Below are 20,841 nucleotides of genomic sequence, written 5' to 3'. Positions count from 1 at the left end.
TATTTGCAAGCCAGACTGGCATTTGCAGCAGTTTGTACTGCCTTTGCTCTACTAGAATAACCTTTGCTCTTCTAGAGTTAGGTTTGGTAACAGAAGACCAGAACAGATGGACGAATGAAGCAGCTTTTGGCTGCTTTGGAGGCGTACCAGTTAGACGACACACGCCTCCAAAGCAGTTGGAAGCCATGTCAAGACCACACTCCAATCATTTGGACCAGAGCAAAAAGGAACTGGGATAATCCAGCTCTTGGAAATGCCAGTTGACCCCAGTAAGCACAACTTGTGTTGGGAGTGGGCCACATGGCCGATGCTGTTTGGACCTGCTTCTGGCTGGAGTGGACTTGGGCCACTCTTTTCTACCTGTCTGGTCTGGCCCATTATTTTGATAATGAGTTTTTTCCATCTTTCGATGAAACAGAAGAACAGTAATACAAATCTAAAGAAAAACTGTTAGCGAAGCACAACATTCACAGTAATCCAGAATTCAAGGGAATTCTAGCTTGTTGTGGACAGTCAAGTATATTCATGTACACTGGCTGATAGCGCCTGCTTATAGTAGAGTGGCTACAGAAATCACAGGCTCTCTGTGTTGTTTATTGTGAAAGAATTTGGCAGACAGACAGCTATCTGGCTTCCCTCTCTCTTGACAAAATAGAGAATTAAATCAGAGTTTGGTCTATGATTAATGATCTGGGTTATCAAGAGATAAACAAATCAGACAACTTTATGTCTGCCAGTTTTTCATATCACAATAAAACAACTGATCTGCAGTTGTTTATCCTCTCGCACTGCAAGGGTAAAGGATTGGGCAGGATGCACAAGCACACTGTCCTTCATAAACCAAGGTTCCTGTGGAGCTCTGCTTAGCATGGTCATCTGTTGTAACAGCCATTATTTTAACAGCATTTTTAGCATATTTGGGCAGACTCTCAATTCATTCAGAAAGAAATTAATGTGTCTTTATGCTATTGCTTTGAACTACCTTATCTGCTCCAGATAACATGTTTTGCTGTGTCTTTATAGATATGAGAAAGAGGACATTGAATTGAAGCACAACTCCACATTAAAGCAATTGATGAGGGAATTCAATACCCAGCTGGCACAAAAGGACCAGGAATTAGAAACAGCTGTAAAAGAAACTATCAGTGAGTTGGAACAATACCTTGTATAGATATTGGACAGCTATTTGTCTTGTAAATCCAAACTTCAGATCTATTATTGGAGAGTCAGTTTAGAAGCAAAATGTCCATAGGTTTGAACAGAGTCCAGGTTTTGTATATTTATTTTCCTGAATCTGCTAAGATATCTTGGCACAAGCCCATGCTAAAGAGTTTTGTTGCTAACTAGGCTTGATCTCTGCCCCCCCCCCCCATTCCAAATTCCATTGTTAGATTTTAATTCTCATGTTTACTGCTTCTCTTGGTGTGTTGTGTATGTATTTCTGTACACAAACCCATTGATTGTAGGTCAAGAATAGGAACTATGTAGAGATGCATTCCTACAATGTTATATAGAGAAAGGGAAATCATCCAAAATGTTGGTGGACCTCTGTTCACTTTTAATTTTCCCCTTTGCCAGCCACTTCCACTCTTCATTGTTTGGGAAGGTCTCTGACTTCCTGAGACAGGCTCTTCAAGGCAGCTGAGGGGGCTGCAGGGCATGGAAGGATTGTTGTTGTTAATTGTCATCAAGACTTATGACATCCCTATGAATGAGGGTACTCCAAGACACTCTCTTATTAACCACCCTGTTAAGATCTGTAACCACATGGCCATGGCTTCCTTTTACTGCCTTCCACTTTGCCAAACATAATGTTTCAAAAGTACAGTAGCTTCAGTTTAGATGTTTTGACTTCTAGAGTCTAGGCTTGATTGGTTCTCAGACCCCTTTATTTTTCATTTAGTCCATGATATCTGGAGAGCTCTATTCTATTATTGTCAGTTTTGTTTACTGTCCAGATTTCATAACCATATGTATAAATTGGTGGAAAGATTACCTTCTGTTAATGTCTGTTAGTGTATGTTCAAAGTAATGTAGGCTGCTTTTTTCTGCTTACAAGAATTTTCATTGATTTTGAGGATGGCCACAGTAGAAAAAGAAGGATATTTCTAGCTGACTATGGGATGAAACAGATGGGCCAAATAAAGCCGCTGGGGAGGGGGTTATATGATGCACACCTCCAAAGCGGGTTGAAATCGAAATGAAGCTGCACTCTGGGGCAAAAAGAAGACAGGATACTCCAGTTTAGCATATCCTCACACCTGCATATAAACAGCCTGGTGTTAGTACAACACTGTGGTAGAGCAAAGAAATGAAAGTGCTACAACTCCAATGAATGTAATTACAACATGCACAAACCAGACAATCCAACAGGGAGCATGGGTTGAAGGGGGATGAATAAGACATATATAGGGGCTTCCATGATTGCGCTTTGCCGGTGTATCACCCTGTACCAGCAGAGCATTCCATGCGCGGCTGTGTGGCTGATCAAAGGGGTACTTGGACCTCACAGACAATGTGTTTGTGTGATGGTGTGCATGCATGGTGGGGAAGCAACAACGACAAAAAAACTTGATGGCACGCTGTGCAGTCTGCCCATGGGTATTAGCCCCGCTTTGGAAGTGGGTTATGTGGACATCGGGGTTTGGCCTGGTTTTGGAAAAAGCAGGATTGAGCCGCTTTTTCCTGCTTGTCTGCTCCAGCCCTATATTGATATTTGTGTAATAATATATAATTAAGAGAGCCAGTATGGTGTAGTGCTTTGATCATTGGGCTACAACTCTGGAGACCAGGGTTCTAATCACTGCTCAGCCATAGAAACCCACTGGATGACCTTGGGCAAATCACATGTTCTCATCTCAGAAGAAGGCAAAGGCAAACCCCCTCTGAACAAATCTTGCTGAGAAAACTCCATGATAAGTTTACCTTAGGGTTAGCATAAGTAGAAAATGATTGAAGGCACACAACAAGAGCAGTAAAAAATAAAGAAAGGGAAAGGAGAGGTGATGAAGAAGCTTTGGTAACCTTGAGCTTTAAAGTGATTTTAAAGGTAAAGGTAAAGGTTTCCCTTGACATGAATGTCTAGTCATAACCAACTGTAGGGCCGATGCTCATCCCCGTTACAAACTGAAGAGCCAGCGTTGTCCAAAGACGACTTTGGTGGTCATGCAGCCACCAAAGGGGTACCTATTTATCTGCTTGTATTTGCATGTCTTCAAACTGCAAGGTTGGCAGAAGCTGGGACTAGTGACGGGAACTCACTCTATCAAATGGCATTTGATCCTCGAACAGTCAACCTTCTAACCTTATGATAATCAGAATTGGCATCTTAACCATTAAGCCACCGCATCCCATTTAAATTATTTTAATTCATTCCATAATAATTAAGCTCCTCTTTATTGATTCCCTACAATATGGAGCTACAAATGTCTAGTAAAGTATTCTCTCTAGGCATCTCTAGGTCTTTCAGTGCAACTTTTCGTAAAAGTTGACCATAGCGTTGCACTGGAGGACCTAGATATTCCTAGAGAGAACATATTAATTAAATCCGTGAATAATCAAATCTGCAAATATCAAAACCGCAAATATGGAAGGATGAGTGTACTTGCTTTTAAACCCAGTGTTCCGTCAACCTAGGTATGCTCCTGTATGAAGGAATCCACTTTGTGCGCTAAATTTAGGCAAGGAATATGTTCTCTCAACAATATCATCTTTCAAGGCCCTGAGTTGTTTTACTTTCAACATTTTTCTCTCTATAAGCCTCTTATGGCAGTTTTCTTTTGTAACCTGTATAGAATGCCTTGCTGATACTTTAATGACAATTTTAAACAACAACCCATTCATGTGCCACACTAACCCAGTCAACTGTTTTTAAACAGGTAAAGCCCAAGAGGTTGAATCTGAACTAATGGAAAGCCACCATGCAGAGATAACTCAGTTACATAAAAAGATTCTAGGAAAAGATGATGACCTACAAAGGACAGTAAAAAAATATGAAGAAATACTAGAGGTATGTGTTGCATTGCTTGTTTGTGTGTGTGTGTGTTTTTTTTTAAAGTCAAAATGCCTGTTACTTTGCTCTTGAGAAGGGACTCTACAAGGGGTCTCATGCTATGGAAATTCATATTTTGTTAGGGTTACCATATTAGCTGGTTAGTTAGATTAAACCTCGGTTCACCTATTTAGCCATTTAGCTAACCTGGGTTCTAAGCTTGACTTTTTTCTTTTAAGTTCCAAGTCTGGAAGTCAAGAAACAAAACAGTAAGTGCAGTCCTATTGTTTTTTGAGAAATGGGCTTGCTACTGCCTTTCATGTTAATAGTTGAAATATCCCATTTTCACTTATTTAAATTGTCCAGTCTTAATTCCTCTGAGATAACAACAAATTTTGCATAGAAAATAGTGGTACTGGGCCATAGGAACAGATACAGAGAAAATGCAACAGAAGTAAAAGTAAAGCAGGGTAAGATGCTACAATACCTTAGTAAAATGATTAGCATTTAGGGTGCCAAAGACTGTTTTTTGTTTATTGTTTACAAAATATTATTAATCTTTATGGGTTTCCTAAAAATGCAGATTCCATTTTCTTTTCTCAAGTCTTGGCAGCTACGAAAAGCAAAGGAAGAATTAGGAGAAAGATAGATAGGAGCTTGCTGTGATTGATAGGTGTTTGCTGTATATCTTAGGCTTTTAGTAAATGATTTAAATTAATAAAGAAATGAATTTATATTGGAAAGATTAATTTAATGTGTTTCATGTATGATGCACCTTTGAACCGTTTTCTCAGGAAGGATTCACACTGAAGAAAAGGGGAAATAAAATTTGAGGGGAAATACAGGTCTGTGTTGTGTTATAGGCATTTTTTTATAGCAAGGAAAACATTTCAGACTTTTAAAGAGGGTAGCTATGGCCTGTTAACAGACTGCCAATATAAAGCTGCTTTGGGTCTCTTTGGAGGTATGCTGTTTAAATGATGCATGCACCCTAAGAATCTGGAAGCCTCACCAAAGCTGCAATCCAATGCTTAGGAATAGAGTGTGGCTTTAGCGCGACCTCAGGACTCTTAGGACCCATGCATCATTTAAATAGCATACCCCCAAGAGACCTGAAGCAGCTTTATTTTGGCAGTCTGTAACAGGCCTAAGTTAGTTTTAGCAGAAAATAGAATCTTGTGATAACTTAAAGCATAAGCTTCATGGATAGCAGTGACCCAACCACTCCCACTGCCTGAAGTCGGAAGAGAAGTATGGCTTCTGCTCCTATCTTGCTGATACTTGCCCACTGTCTCCTTGTTCTTTAAAAGAAAAACTGGCCTGGTTCTGTGCATATAGCACTGCCAAGGAGAAAAAGAAATTGCCACAGAAGCAGGTAGGTAGGAGGGTGTAGAAAGGAGGAGGGAAGCCTCTACTACTGCTGCACAGAAGAGGAGGCGATGAAGGAAGAAGCAGGCAGGCATGGGCAAAAGGAACAGCAGCATGCTGACTGGATAAGAGGTGTGATAATGGGATTTGCCCCATATCTGGGCAACTCAAACAGTCTTCTTTGTAGGTAACAAAGTATTAAATAATGTGATGTAGTTAAGTTACATTTTAATGGGGCTCAGCGTCACAGAGATAATAAGAGAGCAATTGTCCAGTGAGATGGCCAGTTGTGCAGAAGTGCAAACCTTTGAGAACCTTTTCAGCAGAGTTTATAAAAAGTCTGAGAAAGGACCACATGGCAGACTCTAAGAGAACTCTTAACAAAGAGATGCTCAGGGGTTGGGTCTCCTGTCCCACCTGGGGAAGCTATTTGAGACTGGAAGAAAGCATCCAGACTCATAGCTCCAGACCCCCCCCCCCCACTGCCACCATACACATCATGGACTCCACTTGATCTGTGAGTGGAATAGGAGAGTATGGCCCCATACAGACAGGCCAAAATAAAGCTGCTTCAGGTCACTTTGGAGGTATGCTATTTAAATGATACATGTGTCCTAAGAATCCGGAAGCCGTGCCAAAGCTACACTCCAGTCTTTAGGACTGGAGTGTGGCCTTAGCGTGGCTTCTGGATTCTTAGAACGCATGTAGCATTTAAACAGCCTACCTCCAAAGTGACCTGAAGCAGCTTTATTTTGGCCTGTCTGTATGGGGCCAAAATTAGCTAGTCGTGTTCAGGACTTCTTATTATTTATATGGCTTGGCTTAAATGATCTAATATCTCTGTAACTTAGCACTCTTAAGTGTGCCTGAAGGGAAGGTGGCCCTTTATATGTAGAGACATCCTTTTGCAATTGAGATTTCTTACTTAAAATAAAACCTTTTCCTTTAATAGTACTCCTCTCTCTTTTAGACATCAGCATTATGTATTGTCATGTCTGATAGGGCAGCTCAACAACACAAATATTGATTTCTAGCATTTTTGTTTTACAAAGTGCAATTATGTTTATGTACGCCTTCTACTATGCAGTTCTCTAAAAGTACAGCAATATATTCTTGCTACCTTTGCTGAAATACCCACAGTATTATTGCAAACATTGAACATTGCAGAAATGAATATAGTACATTAATTGTTGACATTTCTATTACATTAAAGTCATCAGAATAATTGAATAGTGCTCAGGGAAAGTTATATTCTATGTCTCCAAACTGTATACATTCTTATAATGAATTGGCAGCCTTTTTGCTTATGGGGATAGTTGCATAATTGCTTTGTCATATTACATCAATCCTCTTCCATTTATGGTTGACATTTAGGAATGATAACAAATGCTCTTTTTTGCTCAATATGTACTCATTTTAAAATGTGTTTATTGGAATGTCTGTTCTGAGAAAATAAACATCAGTATTTGATTTAATATCCAAGGATGTATACTGTTTGCCAGAGAACTTTCTGAACTTTATTATCATCTATGGGGTAGGGGTGGGGGAACTAGATTGTGGATTTCTTTTCTTAGGTGAATTAAAACATATACCTATTTTGAAACATAACTTTGATTCAGGATGACTGTAATGATCTACAGAATTTATGTATATTTTAGTTCCATTGTATGACATCCGCTACTTAATGGATTTTAAGAAACAAGTTGCTGACATAAATATTACTGGAGTCTTGTGGTTGCAACAAAGCAACAAGTGTTATTTAGTTGTTACAGTAGTTTAAACATCAATATAATAATTTGCCTATCATGCTTGGCTCTTACAAAATTAGGTATTTTGTAGAACAACACATGGGAGCAAAGTCTTCATTTAATTGCATCCTCTTGTGACCCACCCAGTCTGCACCTGCCATAACATCTGCAGATATTTATAATCTTGGTGAAAGACTATTGTCCCACCTGACATTTTCCACAATTTAGCTATATTTGTTTAAAGTTCAGAAGTGACTTTAGGATACTTTAGAATACTAGTACTCTTTCATGATAATGTGCAACAAAATGGTTTTAATCTAGATTCAGTGTTGATTCTTTTTCCAGCATGAATTAGAGTTTCTTATTTTAAAAGGCCTTTTTTTATATTAATTGAATGTAGAGTGAAATGTGTATCTGTTAAAAAAAATCAGTAGGATTTCTCTTGCTGAAGATGATGGATCCCACAACTTATATTATTTTGTTTCCTTTCTTTTCCTACATTCTACATTCTGAAGTCTCGTGAAGAAGAAATGACAGGAAAAGTAAATGAGCTGGAAAAACAGCTGGAGAAATTACAAGAGGAATATAAACAAAGACTGGAGGATGAAGAACACATAGATAGTGGTGAAGTAAGTTGAAAAACATTATTTTCTTTTTTGAAATCTTAACCAACTGTGGCTCTTCGTTTCTTTAGTTTTAGACTTCTTGATTTCATTTTGACTAGGTGGTTAAAACCTCCTTTTGCCAAATTGTTTTTTTAATGACATGTTATCACAGTTATCTCATATCTGAAGCTGATTCAATACTCTGCAATAGATGCAAAGCAGGTGAACCTGAGGACCCAAATCGGTGGTAGAGAGCTTTGTTTTATTTCAACAGTAAACCAGATAGTGACATAGAGTTTGATTCAGAAAAAACTAGTCACATTGGAACAGATGAGTCACAGTCTTTTTAATATTAATAAGAACTAAGTGTAGCTAGTCTGGATACAGTCTATAATGCTTCATTCCCTATTTTATTTTATTTTATTTTGAATCTCACATTATTTCATTTGCCAGAAATTTTTAAAAGTTTTGCTTTATGGGCAGATATTTTTTTTATCCAAATGAAATGAGTCATTGAGAATTTGCGTATATTTACATCTTGTTATTTTTTATTTCTTTATTATATTTTATACATACACAGTTTATATGTCTACATCTTGTTATTTTAAATTAGATGTTTTGCATGTAGCATGGGATTTCAGGTTGAAAATGTTTATCAATATTATTTTGGAGGAGGAGGACTCTGTCTTTTAATAGTTTATAATACCTATAAACCATGTTTTATTCTGGCAGTGACAAAGCTAGTCATTCCCATATGAATATTCATCAATATAGCAATATAATGGGTTTTATGTAAGAGTAATTATGCAATGTCTGGCTCAGAACAGACAGGCAGTAAAGTGCAGCTTTCAGGTGCTCTGGGAGCATGCTGTTTAGACCATGCAGGTACCCAGAGCGGCTGGAAGCCACATGGAGAGCACGCTGGGCCAAAAAAGGCTGGCTGTGCAGTGGTGGCTTGGATCAAGACTAGTACTATGTGTTCGCTGCAGTCCTGTGCAGGTCGAGGTGGGAACAGCCTCTGGCCACTCCTTTTGCCCCATCTCTTTGAGGCCATTGATGTTTAGCAGATAGTAGTGAGCACTAAGTATCTCAAATATTTATTTGCAATAGAAGCTTGTGAAGCACAGACACAGGTACTCAGTGTTAAGCTGAAAATTAATGATAAATTGTACAGATGAAAATATTTTATAATACTGTATAATGTTCTCTATAAGGTCACAAAGACAATGTATTTTATTTAATAGTCTTATGGTTTGTTTGTTCTTGTTTTAGGTAGCACTAGCAGAACTTCAGGTAAGACTGTCTTCTTGAAGACATTTATACTTTTTGCTATTGACATAATGTCACCAGTTATTTTTCTGTGCTGCTGTTACTGTACAGATCAAAAGTAATATGATAAGGTTTAGCAGTGAATATTCCAATATATATTTTATACATATTTTATAAGTGTATAATTCCACCCCTCAGGCCCAGCTAGCCCAGAAGACAACACTTCTCAATGATTCAAAGTTAAAAGAACAGGAATTCAGAGAACAGGTAAGGAACTAGTTTGAAATAGGAGGAATCTTCAGCTTTAGATCTGAGGTTCATGAAAATGTATTCTGGAAATAATTTGAAAGAGACACTTGAAAACTGATTCTCACCCCACGCCTTGTTTTTTTGACTTTTAAAGGAGCAAGTCTCTTAAGGTTAGCAGTAATTTTTTACAACTTAAATTAAATTCAGATAATATTTTATTCTGCTTCGAATGTGCTTAAGTATCATGGGTTGTCAACCATGGAATTCTGCCCTGTGGAGAACAAGAAAATTCTCACAATGTAATCAAAATGATAACTTCCCTTGTTCTTTGTAAGCAGTCATTACAAATTAATTTACCTCTGGGCAGATTAAATTTATAGTGCAGTCTGTATTCTTTCTCCTTTTTGTTTCTTTCCTACATGCTCCAATCCAGATTCACATGTGGACATGTGAACGCTTCCTACCTGCAGTCCCTTTTCATGCCAGTTAAAAGTTGAGCTCTTTGTGTAAATGGAGCTGTTATATTCCTTGAAGAGCTGAAGCAGACAGGTCAGGAAAGCACAGGCCGAGCCCATGTTTTTCTGGGCCCGGTGCTCACCCAGTTTGGTATCTGGGTTAGTACAGGGATAGTTAGCTGTTCAGACACCTATCTTGTGCTGGCCCAGGGATTCGGGACTGGTGCACCACTCCTTCCCTTAATAGCTGGCAGTCAGACTGAAAAGCCCCCTGTTGCCATACCTGATACAGCAAAGGGATACCTGCCTGCATCCATGCAGCCAGGTGCCCCATTTTCATGTCAGATGTGACAAAACTAGGGTTTTTCTATCCTGGCATAAAGTCTAATTACCCCTTGATCCATGTCCAGACAAGGAGGGTCAGGCCTGATCCAGCCCTGGATATTTAAGCCTATGTCTAAACTTGACAATGCAAGGCTGCAGGGAAGCTGGACCCTTTGGCCCATGCAAACTTACCTGAAGCGAATATAGAAGGAGATTTTAAAAAATAACAATCCAAAAGCATATTTTTATCCTGACCTTTTTCCAGAGCTTTCATGCAACCTCCCCACAACAGATTAGGCCAAGAGACAGTAGGTCAAGTCCATTCAATAAAAAGTGTGTGTGAAGATTTGAATCCTGGTTTCAGCCCAATATGCAGACCCTATATTGAACTGAGTGTACACAGCTGATCTCCTGTGCACATTGTGCACCAGTGAATTTCTTAGATCAAAGAAGAAGTAAGGTTCCTTTTTTTTTGTGTGGGGTGGGACCTCTTTTTGATACTTGATGTTTACTGAGGCATTTGTAACTTGTTGTAATAAAAACAAATTTTCATAGGAATAAACATAATTTCTAATGCACCTTAATCAATATTATCATGATATATTTAGAAAAATAAATGCATCATTTTTAACCTCCACCCTTGCAATTTGATGTGTATATAAACATAGTGACTTTCTCTAATATTTTGTACATTCAATAAATACAGTCGGCCCTTCTTATACATGGATTTTTTTATACATGGATTCAAGCATACACGGTTTGAAAATGTTTTTAAAAAGGTATAAATTTCAAATACCAAATCTTGATTTTCCATTTTTTATAAGGGGCACCATTTTGCAATGTCATATTTAATGGGACTTGAGCATACATGGATTTTGTTATACATGGGGGATCTTGGAACGAAACCCCAGTGCGTAACAAGGGTCCACTGTATTGCTGTTGAAAGGTATTCCAAAGACCATCTCAGTTATATCTGTTTGTTTTCCTCATTCACCACTTTATTTTTAGATCCATGCACTGCAAGACCAGTTGAAAAATTATGAGAAGAACATGTATGTCACAACAGTTGAAACTCCTTATAGAGGTGCGGAATGTTTGTTTTGGCACCAAGCAACAGAGTACAGCATATGAAAACACTTGCATGACTAATTAGAACTGCAGTTCTATGCATACTTATTCAGAATAAGCTCCATTTAATTGTATGATCAGTCTACATATATATTTAGGATAATCCTTTATAGAGATAAATGCTATTCTTCATTCTTCATGTTCATATGTTTCAGCAGTATAAAGCCATTGTACTTGATAATTGTTCTAACCACTCTGCTCCATTCTAACAAGTTGAGCTATATAAATCTTGCTGTATATATCTGGCCTTTCTTATGCTGATAATGTTTGAGTATGTATTTTCTTTCAGGATTGCCCCCAAAGTTTGGAAAAATGAGTTAAATAATGTTATAGTGAAATGTAGATATGTAAGCTGATTCTGAATCTTCTTTTCTGTATGGAGAAATACAGATGTGAAAAATATTGCTGTGAATTATAAAATCTTGGAAACAGATTCTCTGGATGGCAGGGCAGAGCAATCCACTGATGCTTGCAAGGCAGGAGTCCAAAGTTCTAAACTGTTAACTTTTTTCCGTTGGACTCAACTCCCCTTCTCCTCAGTTTTAGTTTACCTGCCCTACAAGACACTTGCAGGCAGCCCTTCTCTGAGAGATAGGATAGCAAATTAGGCATTTAAAATAGAAAAAAAATTAAATAATTAGGAAAATACCTTTGAGATACGAATAAAATAACAACTGGAGTGAACAGGCAATTCATGTATGTATATTCTTTCTTTGTAAAAAAAATAATTACATTGGAATTGCAAATAAAACATAGGGCCCAAGCACATGGCCCGTTAAAGCCAGCTTCTAGGTGGCTTGGGGGTCGTGGTATTTAGATGTGCCAAGCCCTTAAGTCGCCTGGAAGCCACGCCGGCAATTACATGCTGGCCAGTTTCCAGGCGGCCCAGGACGTGGCAAAAAGCTGACTCTAGAGATAAAGGGGCATCTTTTTTCCATCCCAAATAGGAGCAGAAACTAGCTGGATTGGGGCTGCACATCTGTTTGCCACAACCCTGATCCAGCCTAAATGGAGTGGCAGCAAACAATCTGGTTTAGGCCATAGTTAATGTTTTCAGTCATTTTCACTTCAAATACTTTCATGACCTGGAAACTAGAAGTTCAAAACAATAATGTGCATTGGAATAATTCAGTTCTCCTCATGATACAGATTGCTATTGCCTTGATTTTAATGTTTTTTTTCCTTACTTAGTTTAACTTTGTCTTTTCTTTGGAAATAACTAAATTATAAATATGCCTGTTGCCTACCCACCACACACACACACACAGAAAGTACTTGCTATCACAGGGGTATTGGAATTGCAAGTAGCTAACACCTGTAATTTGAACATTTTTTTAGAAATCTGATGTTAAAAACAAGACATTTTTATACTCCTTCTAAAAACCATGGAACTAATTTTGTCTTTCTCAGTGGCAGCTGGGCAAAACATTGATGTGGCAAAAGTTGGGCTGTGCAAATTCTCCTTCAAGCAGCCTCAGGCTGATGAAAAATTATTTGGGAAGTTGGGATTTTTATTAATATCTAGGAATGTTTTTAAATTCAGGGAGGTTAAAAGCTACAAGGAGAGGAAGATGAACAGTTCCTCCTAGATGTTTTTAAAAAGTTGTTTATGAAAAGAGCATAGATATTAAAATAAGATTCAAAACTTCAAGAATACAGATACTTTCCCTTGACCTTTGCTTGGAAGCTAGCTTAATAGGCATAGTTGAGATGTTTCCATTTTCCTTATTTATTTTTTATGAAGCCAAAATTTAAAAATATCAGTTGTCATGGTAAATTTTTATGAAAACAATGCCAAAGTCTCTTAAGAAGCATAAACAGGATGAAAGTGGCAGTCCTAGGAAAATTACATACTAGAGTCTAGTGTTTTATACAACATATCTGAAATGTTTTAAAATATTTAGAAAATATTTTGTCTTTATATATTTGATATAAGGTTGTGCGCACGCGCGCGCGCGCACACACACACACACAGAGGAGTGCACTTGGAAGGTGCCAGAATCTTATGTAGTCTCTCCGCCCCCCTCCCTAAACTACTCAGCTTTCAGTTGAGGAAGCCAGTTGCCTGTCCAAAGAAGCTATAAAGAGTCTAGTTTCATAAGCATCTACCACAGAAGTGAAGATCCTAAGGCAGGCATCTTAGTCTAAGATGGGCAGGAAGTTGAATTCCAAATAAGTTAAGAATCAATGGTTGTGGAGTAGGAGTTCTGGACCAGACTGAAACCCACGTTCTGCTGCTGGAATTTTATAAGTCTTGGTGATACCAGCTTGCTCTTTTAGTGACTTACATCCTAAGATTTGTTTTTTAAATTATTAGAAAAGTTGGGCTTATTCTTTAGTCCTGATGGTGCCTTTAGAGAAAATTCAGTCTACAGGTCTTGTAGGAGAAAAGCAAAACTACATGTGGGATTAGAAGGATTAATAATTGAGATATTTTGCCTTTCCTGTCTTGAATTTAAAGACGCTAGGCAGCTTCCGTGGGCTCTATTGGTACTTTTGACAGGCAAGGGATATCAGACTTATTAAGTACATTTAGTAGTGATTAACTTGTATTATCCTTGTTACAATTCAGTGAACCAACATAAATGTGTGGACAATATAATTTCTTAATTTGATTGTATGCTTTTATATGAAAGAGACCTATATAAAAAGGTGCTTTTTTTGTTTGTGCAGATGGAAACCTGTGTCATTCAGATATCTCTCTCTTTGGAGAACCAACTGAATTTGAATACTTAAGGAAGGTGCTGTTCGAGTATATGATGGGTCGTGAGACAAAGGTATTCCTTCTGTTCGGGTACATAATTATGTTATCTTTGTGAGGGAGTATGAGATCTATGTTGCAGTATGATATGAAATTTGGAGGACAGATTTCTGTGTAGGTATTTAGATATGGCTCTGTTTATTTATCCATATACTTATACCCCCTAACTTTTCTGGTACTTATGCATCACTCTGAGCAGCCAACAGCCATTGAACCAAGCATAAAAAACAGAGACATCTTATTTGCTGTTTATGAGGATTAGGCTTACAGATGTTTTCATTTCTCCACATGCTCAGAGATCACTAGGTCATAAATACATTCTTGGGGATAGGTACCACTTGACTGGGTTAGCTGAATGCAGTGAGAAGACAAAGATTAATTACATTTTTTCCTAAATACCTGTGATTAGTAATATATTATTTATTATTAATATTTATGTACTCTTTTTCCACAAGTGTCGTTAGGGCAATGTACAGTAAGGCAGTATATAACAAGAAAAATAATAATACATACAGATGCAAAAAAGAAATGCTTAATGCTAACAAGAATCAGCCACATTCCTGAATCTGCTGGAATCGGAGCAGGGCTGTTCATGATAGAATGGCATGGAAGTCTTTCAATCATAGGGTTGCCATAAGTCAAAGTTGACTGGATGGTAGTTAACAACAATAACCTGAGTAGGTTAAGTGATCTTAGTTTCCTTACAGTTCACTTAAATTACCATCTGTCAGATTAATGAAATGAGAAACTAAACATGTATATGTATTTTTTTATATTATGCTTCCATAAGCACTACTAAAAAGGAAAATGCAGTGTTTTGATGAATTGGTAAATTTAAAATTGCCACAGTGTAACTTAGTTATCTTTTCTTAAGACGATGGCAAAAGTTATAACAACAGTGCTGAAATTTCCTGCTGACCAAGTACAGAAGATTTTAGAACGAGAAGATGCTCGAACAGTGGTAAGCTATAGTAAAATACTGAACAAAGTGGTATTATCTATACGTATGAAAAGTAAAATCTTTTGATATTGGTGTCGTAGTATTTCCCCAGAAGGATCATGTATTGTAAAAGTAGATTTGGGAATATGATTTTGAATAGTAGTTTTACTAGAGATAACAATGAAAACAGTAGCTCCCCTCCCAGAAAAGTCTCAACCAAGCACAGCTAGAATAGGGGCTGTACATACATCCCCTAAGGGGCAGCATGCAACCGCCCCTTCTTCAGCCGGATGGGGGCCACAGCAACCTCATGCTGCGGCCCTGATCTAGCCTTCTGAGGGTGCAAAAAGGAGCCACAAAAAGCAGCTCCTTTTGACACCCTTGAAAGGGTGCCATAGCCACGGCAGCACAGCTATATGACGCCCCTTCAGCTCTGCATCATCTGGATGCAGCACCAGAAGCACATCATGGCGCCGCACGCTGTCTGGAGCCCTGGGTGGTGGAGTCAAGTGTGCATCGTCTCTTCACTTGTAAGCTGTTCTGCTTTCTTTTTTACTTCATTTTAAATCTTACTCTTACTTGATTCTATTTGCTAATCTTTATTCATTTCTTGCAACAACAATAACAAATTCCCTTCTTCTTGTATTCCTTATATACTGAATAATCTGTTTAATGAAGGCAGAAATAGAGACTTAGGTTTCAAAATGATCTAAAATAGAAACAAGGCAATGGATGCTGAAAAAGTCCACAGAAAAAGCTTGGAGGTGGCCAGAAAGGTGTGCAGTGTAGCAGCCATATTATGGTAAAACAGAGAAATACCTTGGTTTAGGTTTTTAAAATAAATGCAGGGATCTGAAGGAAACCTTCAGAGACCTTTTGATCTTGCCTCTGAGGATGCTTCTGGAGACACATCAGAACAGGTTGGCTTGCAAAAGAGAACTGGAAAGGAGCTAAACCTCCAAATACTCTTTTGACTGCTACGCAACATGTCTCAGAGCAAAATCCAGAAAATTAAGGTAATTCTGAATCATTGACTGCATGCCAGCAAGCTTCCAAGCATAAATGATATTGAGAAAAATATTTGGTTCTACCATTAAGGAATTTTAGCACTTTGAAATTTGAGCTTGGTAATGTGTCGGCTTGGTTTGGGCATTGAACTACAACTCTGGAGACCAGTGTTTGATTCCATGCTTGGATATGAGGCCTACTTGGTGACCTTAGGCATGTTAGATGCTCTCAGCCTCAGGGAAAGGCAATGGCAAACTCCCTCTGAACAAATCTTGCCAAGACAACCCCATGATAGGTTCTCCTTAAGGTTGTCATATATCAGAAATGACTTGAACATCAAAGTGTATAGTTAGCCAGCGTAGCTCTTTTAAGAATTGATGTGATAGGATTCCCACTGGGCAAACCAGCCAAAATGTCAACACCAACATTCTTGATTTCAACATCACTTTCACTTGCTTATCACACAAAAGGTTGTTGACTGTTTTCTTACTAAATGGAGTGATAAAGAGCAGCTGAATTGGGATTTCTCCTTTTCCCTACATTTTTATTAATTCAGTTAAAACAAACATTGGAAATTATAAGAAGTGTGACAAATGCAAAGGAAACTTATTTTAGGATTGTCGTAGGTTTGTTAACAAGGCTATGCCAGTTTACATTACATAGTAGTTACTGCTTTGGAGATCTACTATACAAGAGAATACACAGGAGTCAAAATGCAGCTGTTGCACTTTTAAGTGACTTTACTATTTAGTTTTTTAGTTTTAGCTTTAGTTAACTTTGGGGTGAAGTAGATGGCTCAATTAGAGCAGCCTCTAGTCGTGATCGGCATGGGACTGCAGTGACCTCATGGCTGGCTCCCAATGTGGGCTGTTGCCACAGTCCCAAGCTACACTGGCCAGGAGTTGATCTAAAACAGCTCCTTTTTGGGCTCACTTTTTACCTCCTAGCATTGCCTCATTGTGGCTTCCAGTCACTTTGGGGAAGTGTGTCTTCTAAATACCATGTCCCCAAAGCAGCTGAAAGCTGCTTTATTTAGCCTGTGCATTTCGGACCTTAGTTTTGAAGACCTTAATACCCTAGGACCTAAAGTTGCACCAGACCCCATCTGATCTTGAAAGCTAAGCAGTTAGTACATGCATACTAGATGCCATAGGCTATATTTCAGAGGAAGGAACTGGCAAAACATCTCTGAGTATTTCTTGCCTTAGAAAAACCTATGAAATTAATGTGGTCACCCTAAGTCCACAGGTGATTTGAAGACACACACACAGACTATTTAGTTTTATTGGAAAAATATGCAAATTCCATATTTTGTGGAAAATATTACAAATACATTACATGGACATTATGTTGAAAAATTATATGCCACTGTCAGTTCATATTTTCTGTCTTTGTCTAAAAGCTGTCTAGCTTTGATGCATACTAATTCTTCTGATGTGCTTTTCTGCCAGTCCTAAGCAGATGTGGGCTACTGATGTTAATCCAATTTAATTCTGCTTATTTGCAAAGATATGGTATGGATACAATGTGAGGACCAGTATTTCATTTTGTGTTTATTTTATTTTCATTTACTGTTCATTTTTGACACAAAATCTAAATCGAGCTCCTAAATCTAACTAAATCAACCTATAGAACCAATGGAACATACATAAGTATTGATTTACCAGGTTTCTATTAATTGATTGGGTCTCCTCAGTTTGGAACTAGTAATTGTTTTTAGGTTTAATGGCCTTCTGCCCAATGCACCTGTTTGGCAACTGACAAGGAACAACTGCAAGACATCCTTGGCTTACTTGTGCATGTTCTGCATGTCCATTTTAAGGAACTGGCAGCACTTGACTATAAGCTACCCAAAAAATGGGTATGAATTTGCTGTTAATACTGTGTTAACACTTGGGTAACTTTCAGTAGTATGCAAGGTATATTAAATGCAGCAGTGTTCTCTAACTTGGTCATCCAGGTGTTTTGGAGTTCAGCTTCCAGTCAGGGATCCTGGAAGTTGAAATCCAAAATCTCCAAAAGATTGCATACCTCTACAGTACAGATCATAGGTATCTAATCTTAGATATTAAAGTTCCTAGGGCAACCAACAAATGGAGATAGATGTGAAAACGTCTGTAGTCCTCATCTGCTTTTCTTAATACAGTAACCCATAAGCTGTTTTTTTTTCTTGGCTTTGTAGTTCACTCCACCTCGTGTTGGTTTCTGAATAAATCATCAATCACTGCTTTACGTAGCATGTGGGTGAGTTTTACCTAATACTTAACAACATTTTTGCTTTTTTTATTTCACACTAACATGCTGCACATTCATTTCTACCATAATAGTTTTGCAAAGCAAATCATTGTAAGAAACGCTTAACCCTCTCACACTTTTGTGTACTCTTTCCTAACTTAAAATTTCCCATCACCAAATGAATGGAAATACACCAATTTTGTCCTTGTCTCTTTCTGTGGCTAATGGCAGCTTTTGGGGCAGGGGAAATTCAGGTAAAGGGAATGGTGCAGTGGAATTAGGGCATATTACCTTGATCCAGTTTGCCCCAACTTTGTTGCTGTTTTTAATCATTAAAAAACATAAATAAAAATGGAGTTTATAGGAATTGGGCTAATAATACAAAGTCTAAATTGGATGGCACTATAACCATTAACTACTTGGAAGAAGTAAGTCACCACTGACTGACATTTCATGTTCATTCTGAAGCCAGCAAGTGTTGCCCAACTTCCAGAGGGGTGAAACATGTTAAAGTGATAGAATAGAAAAGGATAGAAATTTCAATAAATAAATGCTTTGCACCTCCTTACATTCATGCTGATGGGTTGTGTATTGTATCTGCAGCCAGGGCAAGGCCTCTGCTTTCTTCCTATCATGTAATTCTATCTGTTCAATTAATACATTGCTATTCCATTGGCATTCCTGAATTCTCTGGATATGTCTGATGCATATTGTGTGGTGCACAAGTTTGCTGTTAAGACCTTATTAGACCCCTGAAACTATGAACACAGGGAATGTTGCTACATTGCCAAACTACACAATGCTAATTTGAATACAGAAGACATTGAAATTTTACCAATAATATTCTCATCCTCAATGCATAACTCTAACTCAAATTCAGACTTGTTTTTTTTTTCAAAGCTGTGAAACTTTTTATCTGCCTATAATCTTTCAACAGTTTTCCCAGTTTGGGATTCAAAGTAGATTACATTTTCTTTTTAAGAAAGAACCCTGTTAAAAATTCACAAGATACAGGAGTTAAATCAAGATTAAACGATTTGAAACCGGATTAAAGCATATATCACTAGACACTTATATGTACATGCGCGCACACACCCAGAACAACAATTAGCACGGTTGTTAGCACATCTTTTTAGGTGAGATGGGCTAGCGATCTCCCCTTTCCCTTTTAATCTAGCAGCATGTGCAATTTACTAATTGAGTTTTTAAAAGAAACATTCAAGAAAGCATGTTTTCTTAGTATCCTAGCATGTGGTACTTTTAAAGAGAACCCGGTTCAAGATTCCAATAAGTGCCTTTTTCATGAGGAATTAGAATATACTGTTGATTCCCAATTTAGCTGTTAAACACACAGAGGTGGGGAATTCAGGGATAGAGAATGTGGTCTAATTGTACTTTATTGTGGCACCAGAGCTTTCTGACAGAGAAGGCTAAATGTCTCACAAAACTACAGTTCTCCAAATTCCCTAGCATTGAGCCAGGGTAGATAAAGTGATCTCAAACCGGATTATTTCTGCCGTGTGTTTTGGACCTGTGTGCACATTCTCCTCAGTCCATTGACTATGGACTGTGCTGGTTCTGGCTGTGGGAGCATGAGTCCAGTGATCTCTGGAGGCCACAATTTTCTCATCAGTTTAGGAGTAGAGTCTGCCTGTCCTTTACGCGGGGGATCTATTCCGGACCCCCCCCCCCCCCGCATAAAGGGAATTCCACGTATGCTTGAGCCCCGTTTAAATGAATGGGGCTTGTGCATGCGGCGGTGCGCATGTCATTACCCCTTATGTGGCATGCTACCCCTTTTCCCAGTGAGGCTTTCAGCATATGGCACACCCGTGTATGACGAGGGCGCACTGTATACTTGTCTCTACAGCAGAATACTTTAATTTTCTAAACCCATATTTTATTTCTCTTTTTCTTTTCTCCTCTCTTCCAGTCTTGGCTACGACCATCCTCTTGAAGAACCTGTGACACGTGCACTTTGTAGCAGATGGCACTTCTGATCGTATCTCCATAGTAGCTCTTGGAGAAATGAATAGAGAACTGTTATTCAAGGCCCCACATGAAAGAAGCAAGTGAGTGGACAAAAAGTTTAGGGGGGATAAAAATAGAAAACACAGCAATTTTATTAAAACAATATGTTGCACTAGAATGCTAAAAAGATATTTAAAAAATTACAAAGCAAAGAGTATATGATATCCTAAATACAAAAAGGCTTGTTCTGGCCTATGAGCCACATCCTAACAAACACACGGCTAATTTAACCAGTCAGTACTTTGCTAGGGAACTGCAAATCCCATAAGGAGGTATCAAGCACACACAATACCAGTTCCTTTGTGCCTCTCAGAATGGAATTAAAAGAGATAACATAGTATGTCCATTCAGTTGAGGAGTGCACAAAGAGACCAAATTAAAAGGGATAACACAGTATGCCCATTACAGTTAAGAAATACAAAGCAAAGACCAAATGCGTTTCGACTGGAGCGTCTTCGTCAGTGGTCATATAAAACTAATATAGCATCCTTGTAAGGTATCTCATATAGTATATAGGGACATCCCGTCACTGTAGGTAAGTTGTTGGTCCTCATAGACCTTATATCATGCCTAGGACTAGGACTGCATGTGGGACATCCTACTCCTAGGCATGATACAAGGTGTATGAGGACCAACAACTAACCTACAGCGACGGGATGTCCCTATAAACCATATGAGATACCTTACAAGGCTGCTATATTAGTTTTATATGACCCTGACGAAGATGCT

The 20,841-nt window shown here is 38.3% G+C and overlaps 1 protein-coding gene across 4 annotated transcripts in view; it reads left to right on the top strand.

Moving 5' to 3' along the window:
* GOLGA4 (golgin A4) overlaps positions 1–20,193 on the top strand; it is a 76,936-nt gene extending 56,743 nt beyond the window's left edge. For 3 of the 4 annotated variants that reach the window (XM_089532646.1, XM_089532644.1, XM_089532647.1), the window contains 10 exons: positions 1,024–1,145; positions 3,879–4,009; positions 7,623–7,736; positions 8,985–9,005; positions 9,180–9,248; positions 11,018–11,093; positions 13,811–13,914; positions 14,773–14,859; positions 18,029–18,090; positions 20,015–20,193. In XM_089532646.1, coding sequence (XP_089388772.1) covers positions 1,024–1,145; positions 3,879–4,009; positions 7,623–7,736; positions 8,985–9,005; positions 9,180–9,248; positions 11,018–11,093; positions 13,811–13,914; positions 14,773–14,859; positions 18,029–18,055 — 751 coding nt within the window. In that variant the 3' untranslated portion in view covers positions 18,056–18,090; positions 20,015–20,193. The remainder of the gene's footprint in view (positions 1–1,023; positions 1,146–3,878; positions 4,010–7,622; positions 7,737–8,984; positions 9,006–9,179; positions 9,249–11,017; positions 11,094–13,810; positions 13,915–14,772; positions 14,860–18,028; positions 18,091–20,014) is intronic. The other variant, XM_089532645.1, reaches the window with a different exon arrangement.
* The last annotated feature ends 648 nt before the right edge of the window (positions 20,194–20,841 follow it).

This window comes from Sceloporus occidentalis, unplaced genomic scaffold (assembly GCF_023333645.1).
Source record: "Sceloporus occidentalis isolate IW3139 unplaced genomic scaffold, rSceOcc1.0.p SCAF_7, whole genome shotgun sequence".
Taxonomy (NCBI): Eukaryota; Metazoa; Chordata; class Lepidosauria; order Squamata; family Phrynosomatidae; genus Sceloporus; species Sceloporus occidentalis.
This window is presented reverse-complemented; position numbering and strand designations above follow the sequence as displayed.